The 19595-nt window shown below is 48.1% G+C and overlaps 1 protein-coding gene across 1 annotated transcript; it reads right to left on the bottom strand.

Moving 5' to 3' along the window:
• Positions 1-38: 38 nt before the first annotated feature.
• LOC136480124 (SH3 domain-containing protein C23A1.17-like) lies at positions 39-569 on the bottom strand. Its single transcript, XM_066477770.1, has one exon. It carries the CDS (start codon positions 567-569, stop codon positions 39-41), a length of 531 nt encoding a protein of 176 aa, XP_066333867.1.
• Positions 570-19595: the final 19026 nt, after the last annotated feature.

Genomic DNA, 19595 nt, shown 5'->3' with positions numbered 1-19595 from the left:
ACTGATTCACCCGAGCAATCAAGTGCGCGACTACGGCTTCAACCGGCCCCCAGGTGCGCAGGCTCTGCCTCGCCCGACCGTTGAGGTGCGGGTCTCGCCTTGACCGACCCCTGGGGCGCGGGCTCCGCCTTGCCCGACGGCTGGAGTACGGGCTCCACCTCGCCCGACCGCTGAAGTGTGGGCTCTGCCTCGCCCGACAGCTGGGGCACAGGCCCCGCCTCGCCCGACCCTGAGGGCACGGGCCCCGTGTCGCCCAACCCCGGGGGCACGGTCTCCGTCTCGTCCGACCTTGAGGGCACGGGCCCCGTGTCTCCCAACCTCGAGGGCACGGTCTCCGTCTCACCCGACCCCCTGGACAAAGGCCCCGCGTAGCTCGACCCCTTTGGCACGGGCCCCGCATCGCTCGACCCCAAGGGAGCGGGAGTTGTCTCGCCCGATCCTTGGGGCATAGGTTCCATCTCGCCTGACGGAAGCCCGTACCGCCGCCAACCACTACGGGTCAGAAGGTACAACCCAAGGTCAAACTTCTGGCATCGGGCAGGGAGCAGGCACATCTCGACGTGGCCCATGGCCACGACGTGTCACTCCCGAGGATTCACATCACCCACTGTGACGGATGCATGGTCACTATGCTACCTACTCCCCATATGTCCGCTGACCGACACGTCGGTTCGCCGCGTCGTCCACCGGGATGGGATGGGATGGGACGCCACGACCAGCTGATGACACTGGGGCGTGGCACCAGTGGTGAACAGGAGCCCGGCGTGGAGCCATCCCTGTCACTATCTACAGCGTCGGCGGGACCCGCATAAAGGAGAAGAAGGACCCGGCGGTCCTCGAGGCCTTCTTCTCTTTGACTTTTCTCCCTCTTTCTCTCTGTAACTTGCCCTTCCCCTTCATCTATAAAAGGGGAAGCAGGAAGCCCCATGAAGGGCATGTCTAAACATGGCTCTATACGCCTTAGATGCCTCAACAGACATCCGAACACATCTCTACACGCCCTAACACGCCTTAGCCGCACACGCACACACCAGAGACTTGGGACCCTTTCCCTCTCTCACCCGTTTGCAACCCCTACTATAAACTTTCAGTGCCGGTAACATGAGCAATAGTGAACTAGATGTAGGGACATTCCGCCCAAACCAGTATAAACCCTTGTGTCTTCCGAGCACACCATCCGAGCCAGACGCGTAATCTAAAAATTTACTAGTTGGTAACTCGAAACACCGACAGTGGGCGCACTAGGTAGGGGCCTTTTGCGCGTCTCGACATCATCACCAGGCTTTGTATGGCTAGCCACGGCATCAGCTGGGTCCCAGGCACGCACATGCGCTTCGGGAGCCTAGATTTCATCATCACGTTGGAGGGAGAGCTGGCGCAGGGTCCCGCGACCATCCAGCCTCTCCACTCCACCAGCCTCAATGCGATCGACAAGGAATTCGAGGAGCTGCAGCTGCACGCATCAAAGGCCCATGCCCCTAGGAGCGACCAACTCCTTGAGTTCGACTACGTGAGGCTTGAGCGCTTGCTCGCCGCCTTCCTAGGACCTCGACCGTCCTAGGAGGACCTACGCTGCCTCGCCTTCTCCTTCGCCAATGTCATGACGCAGCTCGCTGCAGGGGAGTCGCTCACCCCAGGACACCTCACTGGAGGGGCCACGGTGGCATTCCCATTTAGCCTGCACAATGCTACATGGACCGTTGGGCACCTCATGGCACAGCGCGTCCACTCACCCCTTACGAATGAGTTCGTAGGGATGACGGAGTATGTCGTGGAATCCTTCCAAGACCTTCTCGTGGGAGACTCAGAGTCATTCTCTGACTCTGACTCCAGCAAGGGGAGCTATCACCCCTTGCGAGAATGCTTCATGGCAGGTACCCCTGAGGGGTGCGCCGAAAGCATCCACGAGAGAGGGGCTACCTCACCGAACGACCCCAACAACGGGGTCGGGCAAGATGCAGAGGCCTACCCTCGCATGAGGAAGGAGCAGCTAAAGGCCTGGCAGCAAGAGCTCGAGGAGGCTCGACTCTAGCTTGAGCAAGAATGCACAGAGCTCGAGCACGAGATCGAGCACCGTGGAGACAGTGGGTGCGCACGTGCCATGGCCCGTGACGTCAACCGGAAGATCATCGAAGACGACGGCGCCCTTCGACACTTAGCCCGAGCGAGCCAGAACATCACAGCCGCGACAACGTTGGTTCGAGGGCTCCTTGTGCCAGCGAGGCCCGAAGATCGTTAGGCCCACTGCGAGATTCACACGCTGCTCGAGCATGCAGCGGAGCAACAAGCGGAGAGCTCGCTGCCCCAACAACACGAGCTCGACGTCAGTCAGCGCGTGCCCTTAGAGCGACCCGACAGGGATGTTTCCGTCCACCAGGCGTAGCACGGCGGTAGGTCACGCGCCGTGGTCTTGGTGTGCGAGTATCAAGGCCTCCACCATGATGCACGCAACACTCTGGATGCCCGTAGGCGTGCCTACAGCGGTGAGAGAGAGGGGGCCAGCCATGGCTACCACCCTCATCGCGGTGGACGCTACGACAGCGGCGAGGACCGAAGCCTGAGCCCTGACCTACCGGGACCTCAGGCCTTTGGCCGGCACATCCTCAATGCACCCTCCCTAGCGCGATTCCGGCCACCGACCAATGTCCCAAAGTACTCTGGGGAAACAAACCCCGGGCTGTGGCTCGAGGACTATCGGCTTTCTTGCCAGGGCAGTGGCATGGATAGTGACAACTTCATTATCTGCAATGTCCCCTTGTTCCTCGCTGACTTGGCGTGACCATGGCTGGAGCACCTTCCGCCCAATCGCCTCCACGGTTGGGAGGACCTGAAGGAGATCTTTGTGGGCAACTTCTAGGGCACCTACATGCACCCTGGGAACCCATGGGACCTCAAAAACTATCAGTAGAAGTCCAGAGAAACTCTCCGCAAGTACATCCGGCTCTTCTCCCGGTAGTGTAACGAACTGTCTGTCATCGTCGATGCCGACATCATAGGGGCCTTCTTATCTAGGATGACCTACGAGTCCCTAGTTCACAAGCTAGGATGCAAGGGCCCATGAACCACCAAGGAGCTCCTTGACATTGTCACCAGCCACGCCTCAGGCGAGGAGGCGATTAAAGCAATTTTTGACCGCTCCAAGGGCAAGGCAAAATGGGACGACGACGCCGGCGAAGGCGTCTCCAATCGCCCCAACAAGAAGAAGAATAAGTAGCGGCGCGAGAGCTCGCTCATGGCCGCTATCGACCATAAAGGGGGTCGAAAGCCCACCGAGGGCACACCTGACCACTTTGAGAAGCTGCTTGAGGTGCCATGCCCGAACCACGCCTTCCCTGTCAAGCACCTGTACAAGGACTGCATCCTCATGAAGCGGTTCTTGTCCAGCGGCTCCAACAAGGGAGAGCCGAGTAAGGACTCCAAGTCAGCGGTAGACGACATCGAGGGGAAGGATGGTGGCTTTCCAATGCCGGACGGTTGCCTCATGATCTTTGGGGATTCGGCCCCCTATGGCTCCAAGCGACACCAGAAGCTAGCACGGCGCGAGGTCTATACGATTGAGCCAGTCGAGCCCTCATTCCTCCGATGGTTGGAGTCCACCATCACCTTTGATCAGACCAACCACCCAGAGAACATCCTGCAGCCAAGGAGGTACCCACTCGTGGTCGACCCGATCGTCAGCACAAAGCGACTTACCAAGGTGCTGATGGACGACGGTAGCGGCCTCAACATCCTATATGCTGAGACACTCAACACCATGGGCATCGACCGATCGTGCGTCCGACCGACCGGGGCGCCTTTCCACGGCATCATGCCTGGGAAGCTAGCCATGCCAATCAGGCAGATCGATCTACCCATCACCTTTGGGAGTCCGAACAACTACAGGATGGAGACCCTTATATTCGAAGTGGTTGGGTTCCACGGAACCTACCACGCCATCCTTAGATGCCCATGTTACATGAAGTTCATCGCCGTCCCCAACTACACCTACCTAAAACTGAAGATGCCGAGCCCGCGAGGGGTCATCACCATCGGCATTTCCTTCCAACGTGCTTACAAGTTTGAGGTGGAGTGCTGTGAGATGAAGTGCTACGAGCACGCCATGGCAATCATCGCCTCCACTGAGCTCACAACCATCCGGGAGAGGACCGTCGAGGAGCCTCCAGACTCCAAGCAGTCTGTTGGGTCTTTTGAGCCTACTGAAGGCATCAAGGAGATCCCCGTGGATCCTAGCAGCCCTGATAGCAAGGTGCTCCGTGTCGGCACCATGCTTTCCTCCAAATAGGAAAGCACGCTCGTCGACTTCCTCCACACCAACAAAGATAAGTTTGCGTGGAAGCCCTCAGACATGTCGGGCATTCCAAGAGAAGTCGCCGAGCATGCCTTGAAGATTAGGCTAGGCTCTAAGCCAGTGAAGCAGCGCCTACGTCGCTTCGATGAAGAGAAGCATAGGGCCATCAGCGAGGAGATTGCGAAGCTTTTGGTGGCCGGGTTCATCAAGGAAGTGTATCATCCTGAGTGGTTAGCCAATCACGTTCTTGTAAGAAAAAAGAGTATGAAATGGAGAATGTGTGTTGACTACATGGGTCTTAACAAAGCATGCCCAAAGGATCTGTTTCCTTTGCCATGCATAGATCAAGTAGTCGACTCGACCTTAGGGTGTGAAACCCTCTGCTTCCTTGATGCATACTTCGGGTACCATCAGATCGCAATGAAAGAGTCCGACCAGCTCATGACTTCTTTCATCACCCCCTTTAGATCATACTACTATGTCACAATGCCATTTGGTCTAAAAAACACGGGGGCTACATATCAGCGTTGCATGCTCAAGTGCTTCGGTGACCTCATTGGGTAGACCATTGAGGCTTATGTGGATGACATCATAGTCAAATCCAAATGCACCAACGAGCTTGTGACTGACCTTGAGCTGACCTTTGTGAAGCTCCAAACGAATGACATCAAACTCCCCTTTTATCGGCTTCTAAAGAAAGCCGACCACTTTGAGTGGTCGCCCGAGGCCTAGGAGGCGCTTGACAAGCTCAAGGAGCTCCTGACGAAGGCCCTGATCCTGGTTCCCCTGACCATCGGGGAGCCACTCCTGCTCTACATCGCTGTCACGGCCACCACGCAGGTGGTCAGCGCCGCACTAGTGGTGGAGTGAGAGGAAGAGGGGCTTGTCCTCAAAGTAAAATGTCCCATGTACTTCATTAGTGAGGTCTTGTCCGACTCCAAGACCCGCTACCCCTAGATCCAAAAGCTCCTCTACGCCGTCCTCATCACCAAATGGAAATTGTGCCACTACTTCGAGTCACACTCCATGACGGTGGGGATGTCCTTTCCTCTCGATGAGGTCATCCAAAACCAAGATGTGATGGGAAGAATCACCAAGTGGGCTCTCAAATTGATGGGTCAAGGCATTTCGTATGTCCCATGGACTGTCGTCAAGTCCCAGGAGCTGGCTGACTTCATGGCGGAATGGATCGAGATCCAAATGTCGCCGGCCGCCGTTGATCAAGAGTATTGGACCATGCATTTCGATGGCTCGCTGATGAAGAAGGGTGCTAGCGTGGGGCTAGTTTTTATCTCGCCCCTTGGGGTGCGCATGAGGTACATGGCCTGCCTCCACTTCCTCACCTCAAACAACATGGCTGAATACGAGGCTCTCATCGATGACCTACGCATCACGATAGAGTTGGGCATCCGATGACTCAACATTTGGGGTGACTCCTAGCTAGTCGTCGACCAGGTCATGAAGGAGTCAAGCTGCCATAGCCCCAAGATGGCTGTGTACTGCTAGGAGGTCCGCAAGCTGGAGGACAAGTTCGATGGCCTCGAGTTCAACCACATCACCCGATGGCTCAACAAGGCAGCCAATGAGCTAGCGAAGATGGCATCAGGCCAAGAGCCAGTCTCGGCTGGCGTCTTTTCTAGTGATCAGCACAAGCCCTCGGTCCGCTACAAAGAACCAGGGGATACAAGTAACAAGCCACCCATCTTGGGCCCGGGGGCTAGGCAACCATCAGCATCGCCCGACCCCTCCGCCTAGGGCTCGGGGGCTGGGCGACCATCAAACCCTTCTGATCCCTTCGACCCGGGCTTGGGGGATGGGGTCGACAACACGCTGCCCACCCTAGGTTCGAGGGTCAGCCCTCCATCGGTCCCATCTGACCTCAAGGCTGTGGAGGTCCACGAAGATCCGGTGATGGAGCTTGACACTGACCCAGCGGCAGAGCCCGACCCTCCTACCGACTGGAGAATGCCCTACCTCGACTACCTCCTCTAGAAGGTGTTACCAGCGGACAAGATGGAGGCTCGACAGCTCACACGTCGCGCCAAGTCATTTGTCGTCATCAAGGAAGAGCTCTACAAGCCTAGCCACACTGGGATGCTGCAGCACTGTATCTCGATTGAACAAGGGAAGCGGCTGCTGGATGACATCGATGGCGGGATCTGTGGGCACCATGCCATGCCCAGAACCTTGGTCAGAAACACATTCCGACAAGGCTTCTAATGGCCAACCATGGTAGCCGACGCTGAGCAGGTCATGCGCACCTGCGAAGGGTGCCAGTAGCCCAGTACTATGCTTGGTAGACCCACCTGCCTGTCTAGGCGCTCTAGACGATTCCCATCACCTGGCCATTCATGGTCTAGGGGCTTGATATGGTCGGGCCTCTCAAAAGAGCGCCCGAGGGCTACATGTGCCTACTTGTCACCGTAGACAAGTTCACAAAATGGATAGAGGCTCAGCCGATCTCTGTGATCAAATTCGAGCAAGGCGTGCTGTTTTTCCTTGACATTATCTGCCGTTTTGGAGTCCCAAACTCTACCATCACGGACAATGGCACATAGTTCACTGGGAAGAAGTTCCTCTAGTTCTGTAATTGTAACACCTCAGGTGTTAGCCTTGCATAAATTGATGTGCATAACATGAGCATGAGCATCAAGCATTCATAAACACACATTTACAATTGAAACATTGGATTGAAACATCTGCAACATTTGCTTGTTATCGCATGTTTCCTTGAACATATGCAACTTTCTCATTATTTCATGTCTCCATGTGTATATGCATATGATCATGAGTGTACACATGTACTTGGTGGATGTGAGTCACACAAACATGTAGCAACACCTAGGTTAGCAAATAGGACTTTGTTCATGGTCACCTTTCATGAACCAACACTTAAGCTTTCGTGTGATTACACTAAATAGCTCTATGAGAGACTAATACATGAAATGATTGAATGACCTTGCAAATTGCTTAAACATGTTTAGAGTATCATTATGAACAACTTTGATATTCATGGTTAGGGGTAATTAGGTCATTAAGCCATGATTTGAAGTGTATCATCATTTAAATGTGACATGTTTGACCAAGTTTGAACTAGGTGTTAGAGACCTTGCATGGAGGTGGCCACCAAAGAAAAGTTGTAGTATTTGACATAAGGAGCAACTTTTATTTTTGGGTCATTGAATGATTCAGCTCCTAACATGTTTGAAATTGGATCACAAGAATCATCAAAACAAACATTTCAACACTTATGAAATTTTTCTAAGTCATTGTTCATTGACAGACTGATAGGCTGACATTGGGGATGACATTACTCAGTGTTGGTTGCAAATTAGAGCCTAATTCCTTAACGAAAGTTGTAGCTGGTACATAGGACTACACAAGTCGTGTAGATCGTTTGCACTTTGGAGCTTCGGTTTAGGAGATAATTCACCGTCAAAACACGTCGTCAGGCACTGCATCGCGTCATTGATGAACTGAACTGGCTGGTCCAGTGGCCGATCGTCGCCAGGACATGGCCGCCGCGTGGAAGCCGCGATGGCCGCGCATCGCTGTTGCCCTGACCACGCAGGCCACGACGCGCCTGAGCACGACATTACCACCCCAGCTACCGCCTGCTCCTGTCCGTGCCCTCGTTTTCACATTCCCAGCTCCTCCTTCGCCGTCCACTCGCCCACAGCAGCGGCAGCCTCGGCGCTGAGAGCCCGCCATCACCGTTGAAGGCGCCAGCTCACGCCTAGCTCCTCCATCACCACCGCAGCCCTCCACCGCCACCCCAGCAGCTCACCGCATCCACCCGTGCCCGCTGCCGGTGCTCGGTAAGCTCCAGCCCTGCACACAGCCTCGTCGGAGCTCCGCCGCCACCTCCGTCGCCGTGGTCAGACCTAACCCGACCATTGCAGGCCACGATAGAGCGCTAGATAGGTTCACCGTAGCTCAGTTATGCTCGTCCGAGCTCTAGGTCGAGTCGTCATGGCTTCCACCGGCGTAACGCCGTCGACCCACACCTCCGCCCCGCCATTGGCGCCGCCGTAGTCGCTAGCCCCGACGAGAGGTCCCACCAAGTAGTGCAACGTGTGCGCGAGGTTGAGTAGATCACCTCATGATGATGTCATCGCCGGCAAGTTCGCCGTCGGCGAGCTCCGGCCGTGCCAGTAGCATAGCGCCGCCTGCTCTGTTCTTGTCTCAATGACGTGTGGGGTCCCCTGTCAGCGGGTCCCACCGGTCAGCGACAACAGTATTGAAAGCTAGTTTATTTTGAATTCAGATTTCATGTGTTTTGTGAATCTTAGATCTCCAGTTTGGTAGCTTCAAAAATTGTACAATAAATTTGGTAGTGTTCCTTAGGAAGTGTAGTATTTAAGAAAAATATGATCTTGACACTTACAGTAGAAATTTTGGCAGATTTAAATGGAGATTTGAAATGTATTTTTCAATGCATGTAAACTTGTTTATTTTAGATCTAAAGGTCCTGTGCTCCAAAACTTATGAAATTTTTGTGGTAAGCTATTCTTAACATGTATAAGCTCTGTTAAAAATTTGAGGATCAGTGCATGTGTATATTTATAGTTATAGATTTTTCTTTTATAAATAGCTAATCCTTGTATGAATTTTTATAAATTATTTATGAATCCAAAATTTATGAAATTTGTTGGGGGTAATCCTAGTACCATAAGGATGCTAAGAAAAATAGGAAATCTATTGCTTGACACTTTTCACTAGGGTTTTCTATTTATGTTATTTTAAGCCTTTATGCTTTGTCTTTTTTGTATAGAGTGTTTTATTGAATAAAATGGCATGAAACTTTTACAGTAGTCCTTTGATAGCATTAGTAAGGTACTGTAAATTTTTAAGAATTTATGATGCACATTTGATATATATTTATTATTTAACCTATGTATCTAAATAAAATAATAAAGGCATATAAAGAAATAGTTTGGGCTTCACCATTAGGTTTTCTTGAGTGTATTTGGTATGCGTAAACTGTTGGTAGACTTTGTGTTGTCAAACTTTGAATGATTACATGAAGTAGAAGTATTGTTACTTTGTAATGCAAATTGGAAGGATTCCGGACAGATTCTGGAGTTCGATAAGTTGCATGATAAAAATGATGTTTACTATAAAAATGGTTAATAACAAAGTTGTAGGTAATTTTATAAGCTTTCCAAAAAGTCTAGGATCACTGCATTTGGATAATTAGAACTCCAGTTATGAGTAAAATAAGTAGCTGCTGTTTGTGAAGTAGTAGATGCATTGTCGAAGTAATTAGTTACATAATCAAGAAGAGATATGCACCTACTCAGTAGAACATGATGCACTTGTTAACATATATGCATTCACGATACCTTATGCCATATTCATGCATCTAGGATCGGAGGAAGAAATAACATTGCTGGAATTCGACGAGGTAGAGGAAGGAGACCAGCAGGAGAATCCTCAAGTCGCAGCTCCCGAAGGCGTGGAGCAGAATCCTGAAGAGCTTCCGGAGTGTCCTGACCACCGCCCCACTTCCTTTCTGCGAGGCAAGCCTCAGAGCATTCTAAGTCTCCCAGTATTTTACAAATGATTACTTAAGTACTTATGATTGATGCATTAGGTTATAAGAGTTGAATGGAACCACTTGATGCATATACATTCCTTGTCCAGATATTACACCTTTTAACCGGTATAGGTCCAGGATCGAATATATGTTTTGCCATGCTTAGACCGGTAGAAGTCGGGTGATGTCCTATCACCTGCGAGATCTAGGTGGATACTGGAGCACGGTTGGCTATATTTGCTATCGTGGAACAGAACCATGGGGTAAAAGAAAATCGAGACCGACCGGGATGTCAATAGATAAGCAACAAGACATGGAGGTCTTGGGTGTGGATTTATCCCCGTCTGTGTCGATTAAGGACCATACCGTTGTTGGCGCTTCTGACAAGATTGAATGCATGCCACTCACTTAGCTGGTCGGATAACTCGTTCCGACCACGAAGCCGAGTAGCTCAACTCAGACCGGGACCCGTTCTGTTGTGCGCTCCTTACGGGGGGCGATCAGACTGAGCCCAAGGGCAGGCTAGGCCAGAATGTCCTGGCATCTGGTGTCCTAGATTGTGTGGCGTGGTACGGACCCACAAAATGTGGACCTGAGTTGTACCAAAGGTGACCTAAGGCTGCCTTCGCGCGGTATGCCTGGGTTTGTGTTAGGAATAAATTCCCAGCTGGTTGAAATCAATTCGAATCGCCGTCTCTCCTGGATAGTGAGAAACTTGGCTGGTCCCAACATCGTAGTAACTGTGTTATGGAATAGGATGGTTCGGATGAATATGGAATTACAATACCTGCTATGGTTACTATTGTATGTTCTAAATTTATATACCACATGTTTGGCATAGGATAGTTGCTAACTTAGAAATGGATAGTTATAATTAACTTGATAAAGGACTCGTAATTGTACAATAAGTCAATTTCTTTTATGCAAAATGTTGTCGAGTTATCTCCACTTATATAGCCTTGCATAATCCTTGGAGTCGATTTATTTCTGGTTTATGACGGGTAAGTCTAGCTGAGTACCTTCTTGTACTCAGGGTTTTATTTCCCATTGTTGCAGATGGCACTGTGTATCATGGTTATTGCAAGAGTTGCTTCTATCCCGCCGTGGATGAGGAGTAAGCCTTGGGCAGGCTTCTTTATTAATCCCTATCTTTGCTTTTGTGGACCGTGATCCTACTTGGCACTGTATCACGCTATGTTGGAAACTTTATTTTCAAACTTAATTGCTTTCGCTTTATCTATCAAACTCGGTTTGTAATAACTTTTATCCGTACTCTGATGATGAAATGTATCTGTAAACTTTATGTAATATGCGGCATGTATGTTGAATCATGTACGATCTTGGTTGTTGTAAATCGTTTATCAAGACCCGTCGTGGTACTCGACGGACTACCGGGTTTATATGGGTTCAAGTATGATAGTGCGACCGCTTGCGGGCTGCCATTGTACTTGTACTCTTATAAATTGGTCGGTTCTGCGACAGCTGGCATCAGAGCGAGATTCAACGTTAATTGTCACATGTGTATTTAAAACAAAAGTTTTTGTTTTTCAAACACCCTTCTCTAGCAACTAATAGTTATATTGATAGGTATTCGAAATCTAAAGTGTGCCAATGATCACTTTCCTTATGCCTAAATTAAGGACTATTAGGTGGCTATTAAGTACTAACATGGGGGTTTTTAATTCGTCGTCCATATGGTGTGCTATTGTATGGATGCCATTCACTTGAATGGTAATGTATGGATCAACTGCCTCTACGCCAAGGTAAGATGATGAGTGTATGACCGCAAGATGTGAGCGTGCGGTCGGAGAGAGTTAGCTTTGGTATGGCTATGTATGCATGCTTTCTTGTGTATATGGTACATATTTAATTGTGGGTTTAAATTATTGTCGGGTAGCTTGATACGGAAGTATATGTATGGGTATATATATATGGAAGTATTTAAATTTACATTCTGTATATTTCATTATGGGTTGGGCTGAAATGAAATTTTTATGCAGGTACACTAACAACGAAACATGTAGCTCGACTAGTTACGCGACATATGAGAGAACATATGTATGCCACCGTGTCTACCGTTAGAAACAAATTTTTCCTAAGTTTGTGAGGACGTACGGAACAAGCATGCATCATGATAATCACCATTAACATAATTAAATTGTTCCTCCCCTTATAAAATTCTTACTCGGTTATGTAACTCTTATCCATTATGGCCTTGTCTCACCAAGTGTACATGTTGATGGTACAGATGGCAACACCCGTCGGATGTGAGAATTTCCTGAATGTTTTTGGAACACCTACCCTCTTGTGGAGAGTTTTGCACTTTGCGAGGTACCATGAACTGCCCCAGTATCATTGGATCGAAGAGTACGTGGAAGGATAGGCATGGTACGAGGTGCGGCTCACTATTCCAGCCCACACACAACTGCCCTTCTAGCAGGAATGGAAGGCAGAATCAGAAGGGAAGACTCCTTGGGAGGCTATCCAAGTAGTGGCCTTCGAGGTGTTAAGTCAAATCTGTCAGCAACATGGAGATGCACTTACCAGCAGTGCAACGAGTGTGTTTCCTTGGGTGGATCCGTCCACCACCAATTGGGAACAACGTAGCCAAAATGTGTTGATCAGAGATCGGGATGAGCACGTGAATAGCTCTAGTTCCTCCATGAGTGCAATGTTTGCCGTGATGAAGATATTTTGTGCACGCCAGGACACTAGGGATTTCTGGCAAGAGTCATACATCACCTGCATGGACAAACTCATGAGAGTGGAAGCCATGCAAAACAAGCTCAAGAAGTGTGTGCGCAAGCAAAAGAAAGCCGCAAGTAAAGCCCGAAGGGAATCTGACCAAGCTTATGAAGCTTTGGGCGCTCTTTATGCCCAAATGGAACAAGAGGATCAGCAGAGAGTTGCAGCTCAAGAAGCTAGAGCTAATGATCAAGCTATACTTGTAGGACTACGGTCGCCCATGTAGAGGTGTCCACAGCTAGACGTCAGCGTGATGCAGTAGAAAATCATGTCGCTAACATAAGGATAGAATGAGATAGGCACTGCGACATGAGCCACGCTAAGGATCGTGCTGAAAGGAGCCTACGTCAACAGCTTGCACAAGCTCAACTACAAGTAATGAATCTTCAGCATGAAGTGCACTATTTGAACACCCAGCTGAACCCTATCCTTGATGGGGAAGAGGATGGTCCAGATATGCAAGAGGATGATGATGAGGAGCCTGAGGAAGGAGATGATCCTATCTCTGACCTCGATAGTGATCATGACAAGGATTAGATCGCGTAGTACTTAGTATAAGTACTTAATGTACCATCATTGGTTATGTAATGGACCTATAGTTTGGATTTAATGTTGGTGATTTGAACTATCATGTAAAATGGTTATTTGCATGACTATCGCACGTTCGGTTAAAACTCTAATTCTAGTTGATCTATCTGAGCTCCTAATTTGGATATTTACGTGCTATGAGTCCGATGAGCGATCAAATTGGTGATGTCATGTTGCGAGAATGAATTGTTATGCCTCTGTTTTATTGTGAATTTGAGAATTTTCTCTAGTAATTTCAGTTTGGCATGATTATGATTCATCTGCAATCTTGTGGCATCAACCAATAATCGCTTATTGTTGCAACTTCGCAGATGACGCGCACCCATGCTGGAGCTAGTGGTAGCCAGGATGGCAATAATGATGACTTACCACCACCACCGCTGCCGTCCGCTTAGGAGTTCTTTACCCAGTTCTTGGGGAGCCAAAAGACAATGGAAGAAGCTCTGTGTCTCATCGCGCAAAACACCGTCCGTGGCCACCCACATCAACCAGGGGCTGAGCCAAATCAGCATAGTACATTCAAGAAATTTCTGGATACGAAGCCTCCAATCTTCAAGGTGGCTGAGGAACCACTGTAGGCTGACGAGTGGCTCAACACCATTGAGAAGAAATTTTGTCTGCTGAGGGTCACAGAGCATCTGAAAGCTGAGTATGCTTCTCATCAGCTGTAAGGACCAGCTGGGATCTGGTGGACACATTTCTTGTCATCTCTGCCTGCTAATGCGTGAGTGACCTGGGAACAGTTCAAACTGGCTTTTAGGGGACATCATATTCCCCCAGGCCTAATGCACATGAAAGCGGCTGAATTTATGAGGCTCACTCAAGGAACGAAGACCCTCACAGAATATATGCACACATTCAACAACCTGTCCAGATATGCTCTAGGTTTTGTGGATACTGAAGAGAAAAAGATAGAGAGTTTCAAGCGGGGTCTGGGTACCAAACTGATGAAGACCATGGCCAATTCTAGGTGTGCCACGTGCAATGAGTTTATTAATGATGCCTTGACCCAAGAAAACCACAATACATGCCGTTGCTAAGGGTCGCAAGAGGGCATATGAGGCAGGTGCCTCCGGATCTTCCTAGTCAAAAGCGCCTATCACAGCTAGGCCACAATTCCGTCCACCTGCACCCAAGTTTAGGCCTCCACCACCTAAAGCTCAGAATAACAGGCCACAGAAACCATTCCATAAGGCGTTCACTATTGCCTTACCAAAAGGGACTGGCAGTCAGGGGAGCTCCACAGGACCTAGGAATAATCAACCATGTTTCAACTGCAACCAAATGGGTCATTGGGCCAAGGAATGCCCCCACCCCAAGAAGAATGGTAACCCAAATCAGAACAATCAGAGGCAGGCGAACGCAAGGGCACGTCTGGGATACATGCATTATACCGCTGTTGAGGAAGTGCCCGCTGGAGAAGTTGTCACGGCTGGTATGTTTCTCGTCAACAAGCATCCCGCTGTTGTTTTATTTGATTCGGGAGCTTCTCATTCATTTATGAGTCAAGCATTTGCATCTAGACATGATCAAGAAATAATTGAAGTAAGCAAAGGGGGTTATAATATAAGTTTAGCAGGGGGTACTATTTCTACCAAAAAGATAGTCAAGAATGTGCTCATCTCTATACAGGGGAGGGAGTACACAATGGATTTGATAATATTGCCTAGGTTATCGATAAGTGTAATCTTAGGCATGAATTGGATGAAGGATCATGGTGCTCTTATTGACACTAGCACCCGTACTATTATGTTGAGAGAACCCATGGGAGGGAATGCTTTTCTAGTACCACTCTCCCGCAATTTCGAACTCCAACATTTAGCTTGTACTATCCAAACCACCACACTTTGTGATATTCCCATGGTTTGTGAGTTTCCAGATATATTTTTAGAAGAATTACCAGGCTTACCACCTGATAGGGAGGTGGAATTTAAGATTGAGTTGGTGCCAGGTACGGCACCCATATCAAGAAGGCCCGATAGGATGCCACCTAATGAGTTCGCAGAACTTAAGGTTCAATTGCAAGATCTATTGGACAAGGGTCTTATTCAACCTAGCTCATCTCCGTGGGGATGTCTAGCCTTGTTTGTGAAAAAGAAGGACAAGTCACTGAGAATGTGTGTAGATTACAGACCACTCAATGCTGTGACCATCAAGAACAAATATCCATTGCCTCGCATTGACATCTTGTTCGATCAGCTAGTGAAGGCAAATGTATTCTCCAAAATTGACTTGAGATCAGGCTACCACCAGATAAAGATCAGACCGGAGGACATACCTAAAACTGCTTTCTCTACTAGGTATGGCTTATACGAGTATTTGGTTATGTCTTTCAGACTAACAAATGCTCTAGCCTACTTCATATACCTGATGAACTCAGTATTCATGCTCGAACTCGACAAGTTCGTGGTCGTGTTTATCGATGATATATTGATTTATTTAGAAAATGAGTCAGATCATGAAGAGCATATGAGGATTGTTTTATCCAGATTGAGGGAGCATAAGCTATATGCAAAATTTAGCAAATGTGAATTTTGGTTGAGCAAAGTACCTTTCTTAGGTCACATCTTATCAAGAGATGGAATCTCTATGGACCCATCAAAAGTACAAGAGGTCATGGATTGGAAAGCCCCAACTTCGGTTCATGAAGTTCGGAGTTTTCTAGGGTTAGCAGGGTATTATCGTCATTTTATTCCAAATTTTTCCAAGATAGCTAAGCCTATGACCAGACTACTTCAGAAGGATGAGAAGTACAATTGGACACCAGAATGTGAAGTAGCTTTTCACACCCTCAGAACTTTGTTGACTACAGCACCTGTGCTAGCACAACCAGACATTGAAAAGCCGTTTGATGTATTTTGCGATGCATCGGGAATAGGTTTGGGATGTGTGCTTATGCAAGAAGGAAGAGTTATTGCATATGCTTCTCGGCAATTGAGAAAGCATGAAGTCAACTACCCTACGCATGATTTAGAACTTGCAGCAGTTGTTCATGCATTAAAGATATGGAGATATTATTTGTTGGGCAATGTATGTCATATATATACTGACCACAAAAGTCTCAAGTATATCTTTACCCAACCAGAGCTGAACATGAGACAAAGAAGATGGTTAGAGTTAATTAAGGACTACAATTTAGAAGTGCATTACCATCCGGGTAAAGCTAATGTAGTAGCAGAAGCACTCAGTCGAAAGTCTCATTGCAACACTACAGAAGCATTACTGGAAGATGGATTCAACTTATTACACCCTGCTGTACTACACAATATCACGATCAATTGTTCACTTGAGAGCAAAATCATAGAGCTACAGCAGACGGATGTTGGAATAAGTCACATCAGGAGAAAAATGCAAGAGCAAGAAACCAAGCATTTTAGATTGGACGAAAGAGGTGTATTATGATTCGAGGACCGACTTGTGGTACCAAAAGACCGTGAGCTGAGGAATCAAATTTTAGATGAAGCTCATTCGTCTAAATTGTCTATCCATCCGGGTAGTAGTAAGATGTATCAAGATTTGAAAACTCATTTTTGGTGGACTAAGATGAAGAAAGAGATCGCAGCCTATGTCGCTAGGTGTGATAACTGCAGTAGAATAAAAGCTGTTCATATGAAATCTGCTGTATTACTTTAGCCATTGCCCATTCCAGGATGGAAATGGGAGGAAATCAGCATGGACTTTATCACTGGCCTTCCAATGACACCACAAGGTCATGATTCAATATGGGTTATTGTTGATCGTCTCACCAAGTCAGCACACTTTATACCCGTGAACACACGGTATATAGTTGGGAAATATGTTGAGATATATGTTTCCCAGATCGTGACACTGCATGGAGTACCCAGGACTATAATCTCAGATCGAGGACCATAGTTCATAGCTCATTTCTGGGAGCACTTACACCAGGCTTTGGGGACCAAGCTAATCAGAAGTTCGGCATACCATCCGCAAACTTTAGGACAGATGGAGCGAGTGAACCAAATCCTAGAAGATTTGCTTAGAGCTTGTGTTATATCTTCAAAGGGTTCATGGGAGAAATGGTTACCTTTAGCTAAGTTCTCCTATAACAACAGTTATCAAGCGAGTATCAAAATGGCTCCATTTGAAGCATTGTATGGCAGAAAATGTAGAACTCCCTTGAATTGGATTGAGCCCGGTGAAAGGAGATACTTTGGTATTGACTTTGTCAATGAAGCCGAAGAGCAAGTACGTATCATCCAACAACATATGAAGGCAGCTCAATCAAGACAAAAGAGTTATGCTGATAAAAGAAGAAGACCACTGACTTTTGAAGTAGGTGACTATGTATACTTGAAAGTATCGCCCATGAAAGGTGTGAAGAGATTTGGGATGAAAAAGAAGCTTTCACCAAGATATGTAGGGCCATACAAGATTTTGGAACGAAAAGGAAATATTGCATATAAGTTACAACTTCCACCAGAGATGAGTGCAATATTTGATGTCTTCCATGTTTCTTAGTTGAAGAAATGTCTTCGAGTACCTGAAGAAGCCATTGCACCCACCAACATGCAGCATCAATCGGATTTGACCTATGAAGAAAAGCCAATTCAAGTGTTAGAGGAGTTGGAAAGAGTAACACCGAGCAAGATTATTAAGTTCTATAAGGTGGTGTAGAACAATCATAGTGAACAAGATGCTACGTGGGAAAGAGAAGATTATTTTCGAGAAGTTTATCCCACCTTTTTCCAAGAATGGTAGGACTTACAAATCTCGGGACGAGATTTTTATAAGGGGGAGGGGCTGTAACACCTCGGGTGTTAGCCTTGCATAAATTGATGTGCATAACATGAGCATGAGCATCAAGCATTCATAAACACGCATTTACAATTGAAACATTAGATTGAAACATCTGCAACATTTGCTTGTTATCGCATGTTTCCTTGAACATATGCAACTTTCTCATTATTTCATGTCTCCATGTGTATATGCATATGATCATGAGTGTACACATGTACTTGGTGGATGTGAGTCACACAAACATGTAGCAACACCTAGGTTAGCAAATAGGACTTTGTTCATGGTCACCTTTCATGAACCAACACTTAAGCTTTCGTGTGATTACACTAAATAGCTCTATGAGAGACTAATACATGAAATGATTGAATGACCTTGCAAATTGCTTAAACATGTTTAGAGTATCATTATGAACAACTTTGATATTCATGGTTAGGGGTAATTAGGTCATTAAGCCATGATTTGAAGTGTATCATCATTTAAATGTGACATGTTTGACCAAGTTTTAACTAGGTGTTAGAGACCTTGCATGGAGGTGGTCACTAAAGAAAAGTTGTAGTATTTGACATAAGGAGCAACTTTTATTTTTGGGTCATTGAATGATTCGGCTCCTAACATGTTTGAAATTGGATCACAAGAATCATCAAAACAAACATTTCAACACTTACGAAATTTTTCTAAGTCATTGTTCATTGATAGACTGACAGGCTGACATTGGGGATGACATTACTCAGTGTTGGTTGTGAATTAGAGCCTGATTCCTTAACGAAAGTTGTAGCTGGTACATAGGACTACACAAGTCATGTAGATCATTTGCACTTTGGAGCTTCGGTTTAGGAGATAATTCACCGTCAAAACACGTCGTCAGGCACTGCATCGCGTCATTGATGAACTGAACCGGCTGGTCCAGTGGTCGACCATCGCCAGGACATGGCCGCCGCGTGGAAGCCACGATGGCCACGTGTCGCCGTTGCCCTGACCACGTAGGCCATGACGCGCCTGAGCACGGCATTACCACCCTAGCTACCGCCTGCTCCTGTCCACGCCCTCATTTTCACATTCCCAGCTCCTCCTTCGCCGTCCACTCGCCCGTAGCAGTGGCAGCCTCAGCGCCGAGAGCCCGCCATCACCGTTGAAGGCGCCAGCTCGCGCCTAGCTCCTCCATCACCACCGCAGCCCTCCACCGCCACCCCAACAGCTCACCGCATCCACCCGTGCCCGCTGCCAGTGCTCGGTAAGCTCCAGCCCCACACACAGCCTCGTCGAAGCTCCACCGCCACCTCCGTCGCCGTGGTCAGACCTAACCCGACCACTGCAGGCCACGATAGAGCGCTAGATAGGTTCACCGTAGCTCAGTTATGCTCGTCCGAGCTCTAGGTCGAGTCGCCGTGGCTTCCACCGACGTAACGCCATCGACCCACACCTCTGCTCCGCCATTGGCGCCGCCGTAGTCGCTAGCCCCGACGAGAGGTCCCACCAAGTAGTGCAACGTGTGCGCGAGGTTGAGTAGATCACCTCATGATGATGTCACCGTCGGCAAGTTCGCTGTCGGTGAGCTCCGGCCACGCCAGTAGCATAGCACCGCCTGCTCTGTTCTTGTCTCAATGACGTGTGGGGTCCCCTGTCAGCGGGTCCCACCGGTCAGCGACAACAGTATTGAAAGCTAGTTTATTTTGAATT

Source organism: Miscanthus floridulus, chromosome 9 (assembly GCF_019320115.1).
Source record: "Miscanthus floridulus cultivar M001 chromosome 9, ASM1932011v1, whole genome shotgun sequence".
Lineage (NCBI taxonomy): Eukaryota > Viridiplantae > Streptophyta > Magnoliopsida > Poales > Poaceae > Miscanthus > Miscanthus floridulus.
Note: the sequence above shows the minus strand (reverse complement) of the source record. Positions and strands in the feature narration are given on the sequence as shown.

What these genes read in the sequence shown, in the direction of transcription:
- LOC136480124 (XM_066477770.1), bottom strand. Translation starts at nt 569, where the DNA reads ATGGGCCACGTCGAGATGTGCCTGCTCCCTGCCCGATGCCAGAAGTTT.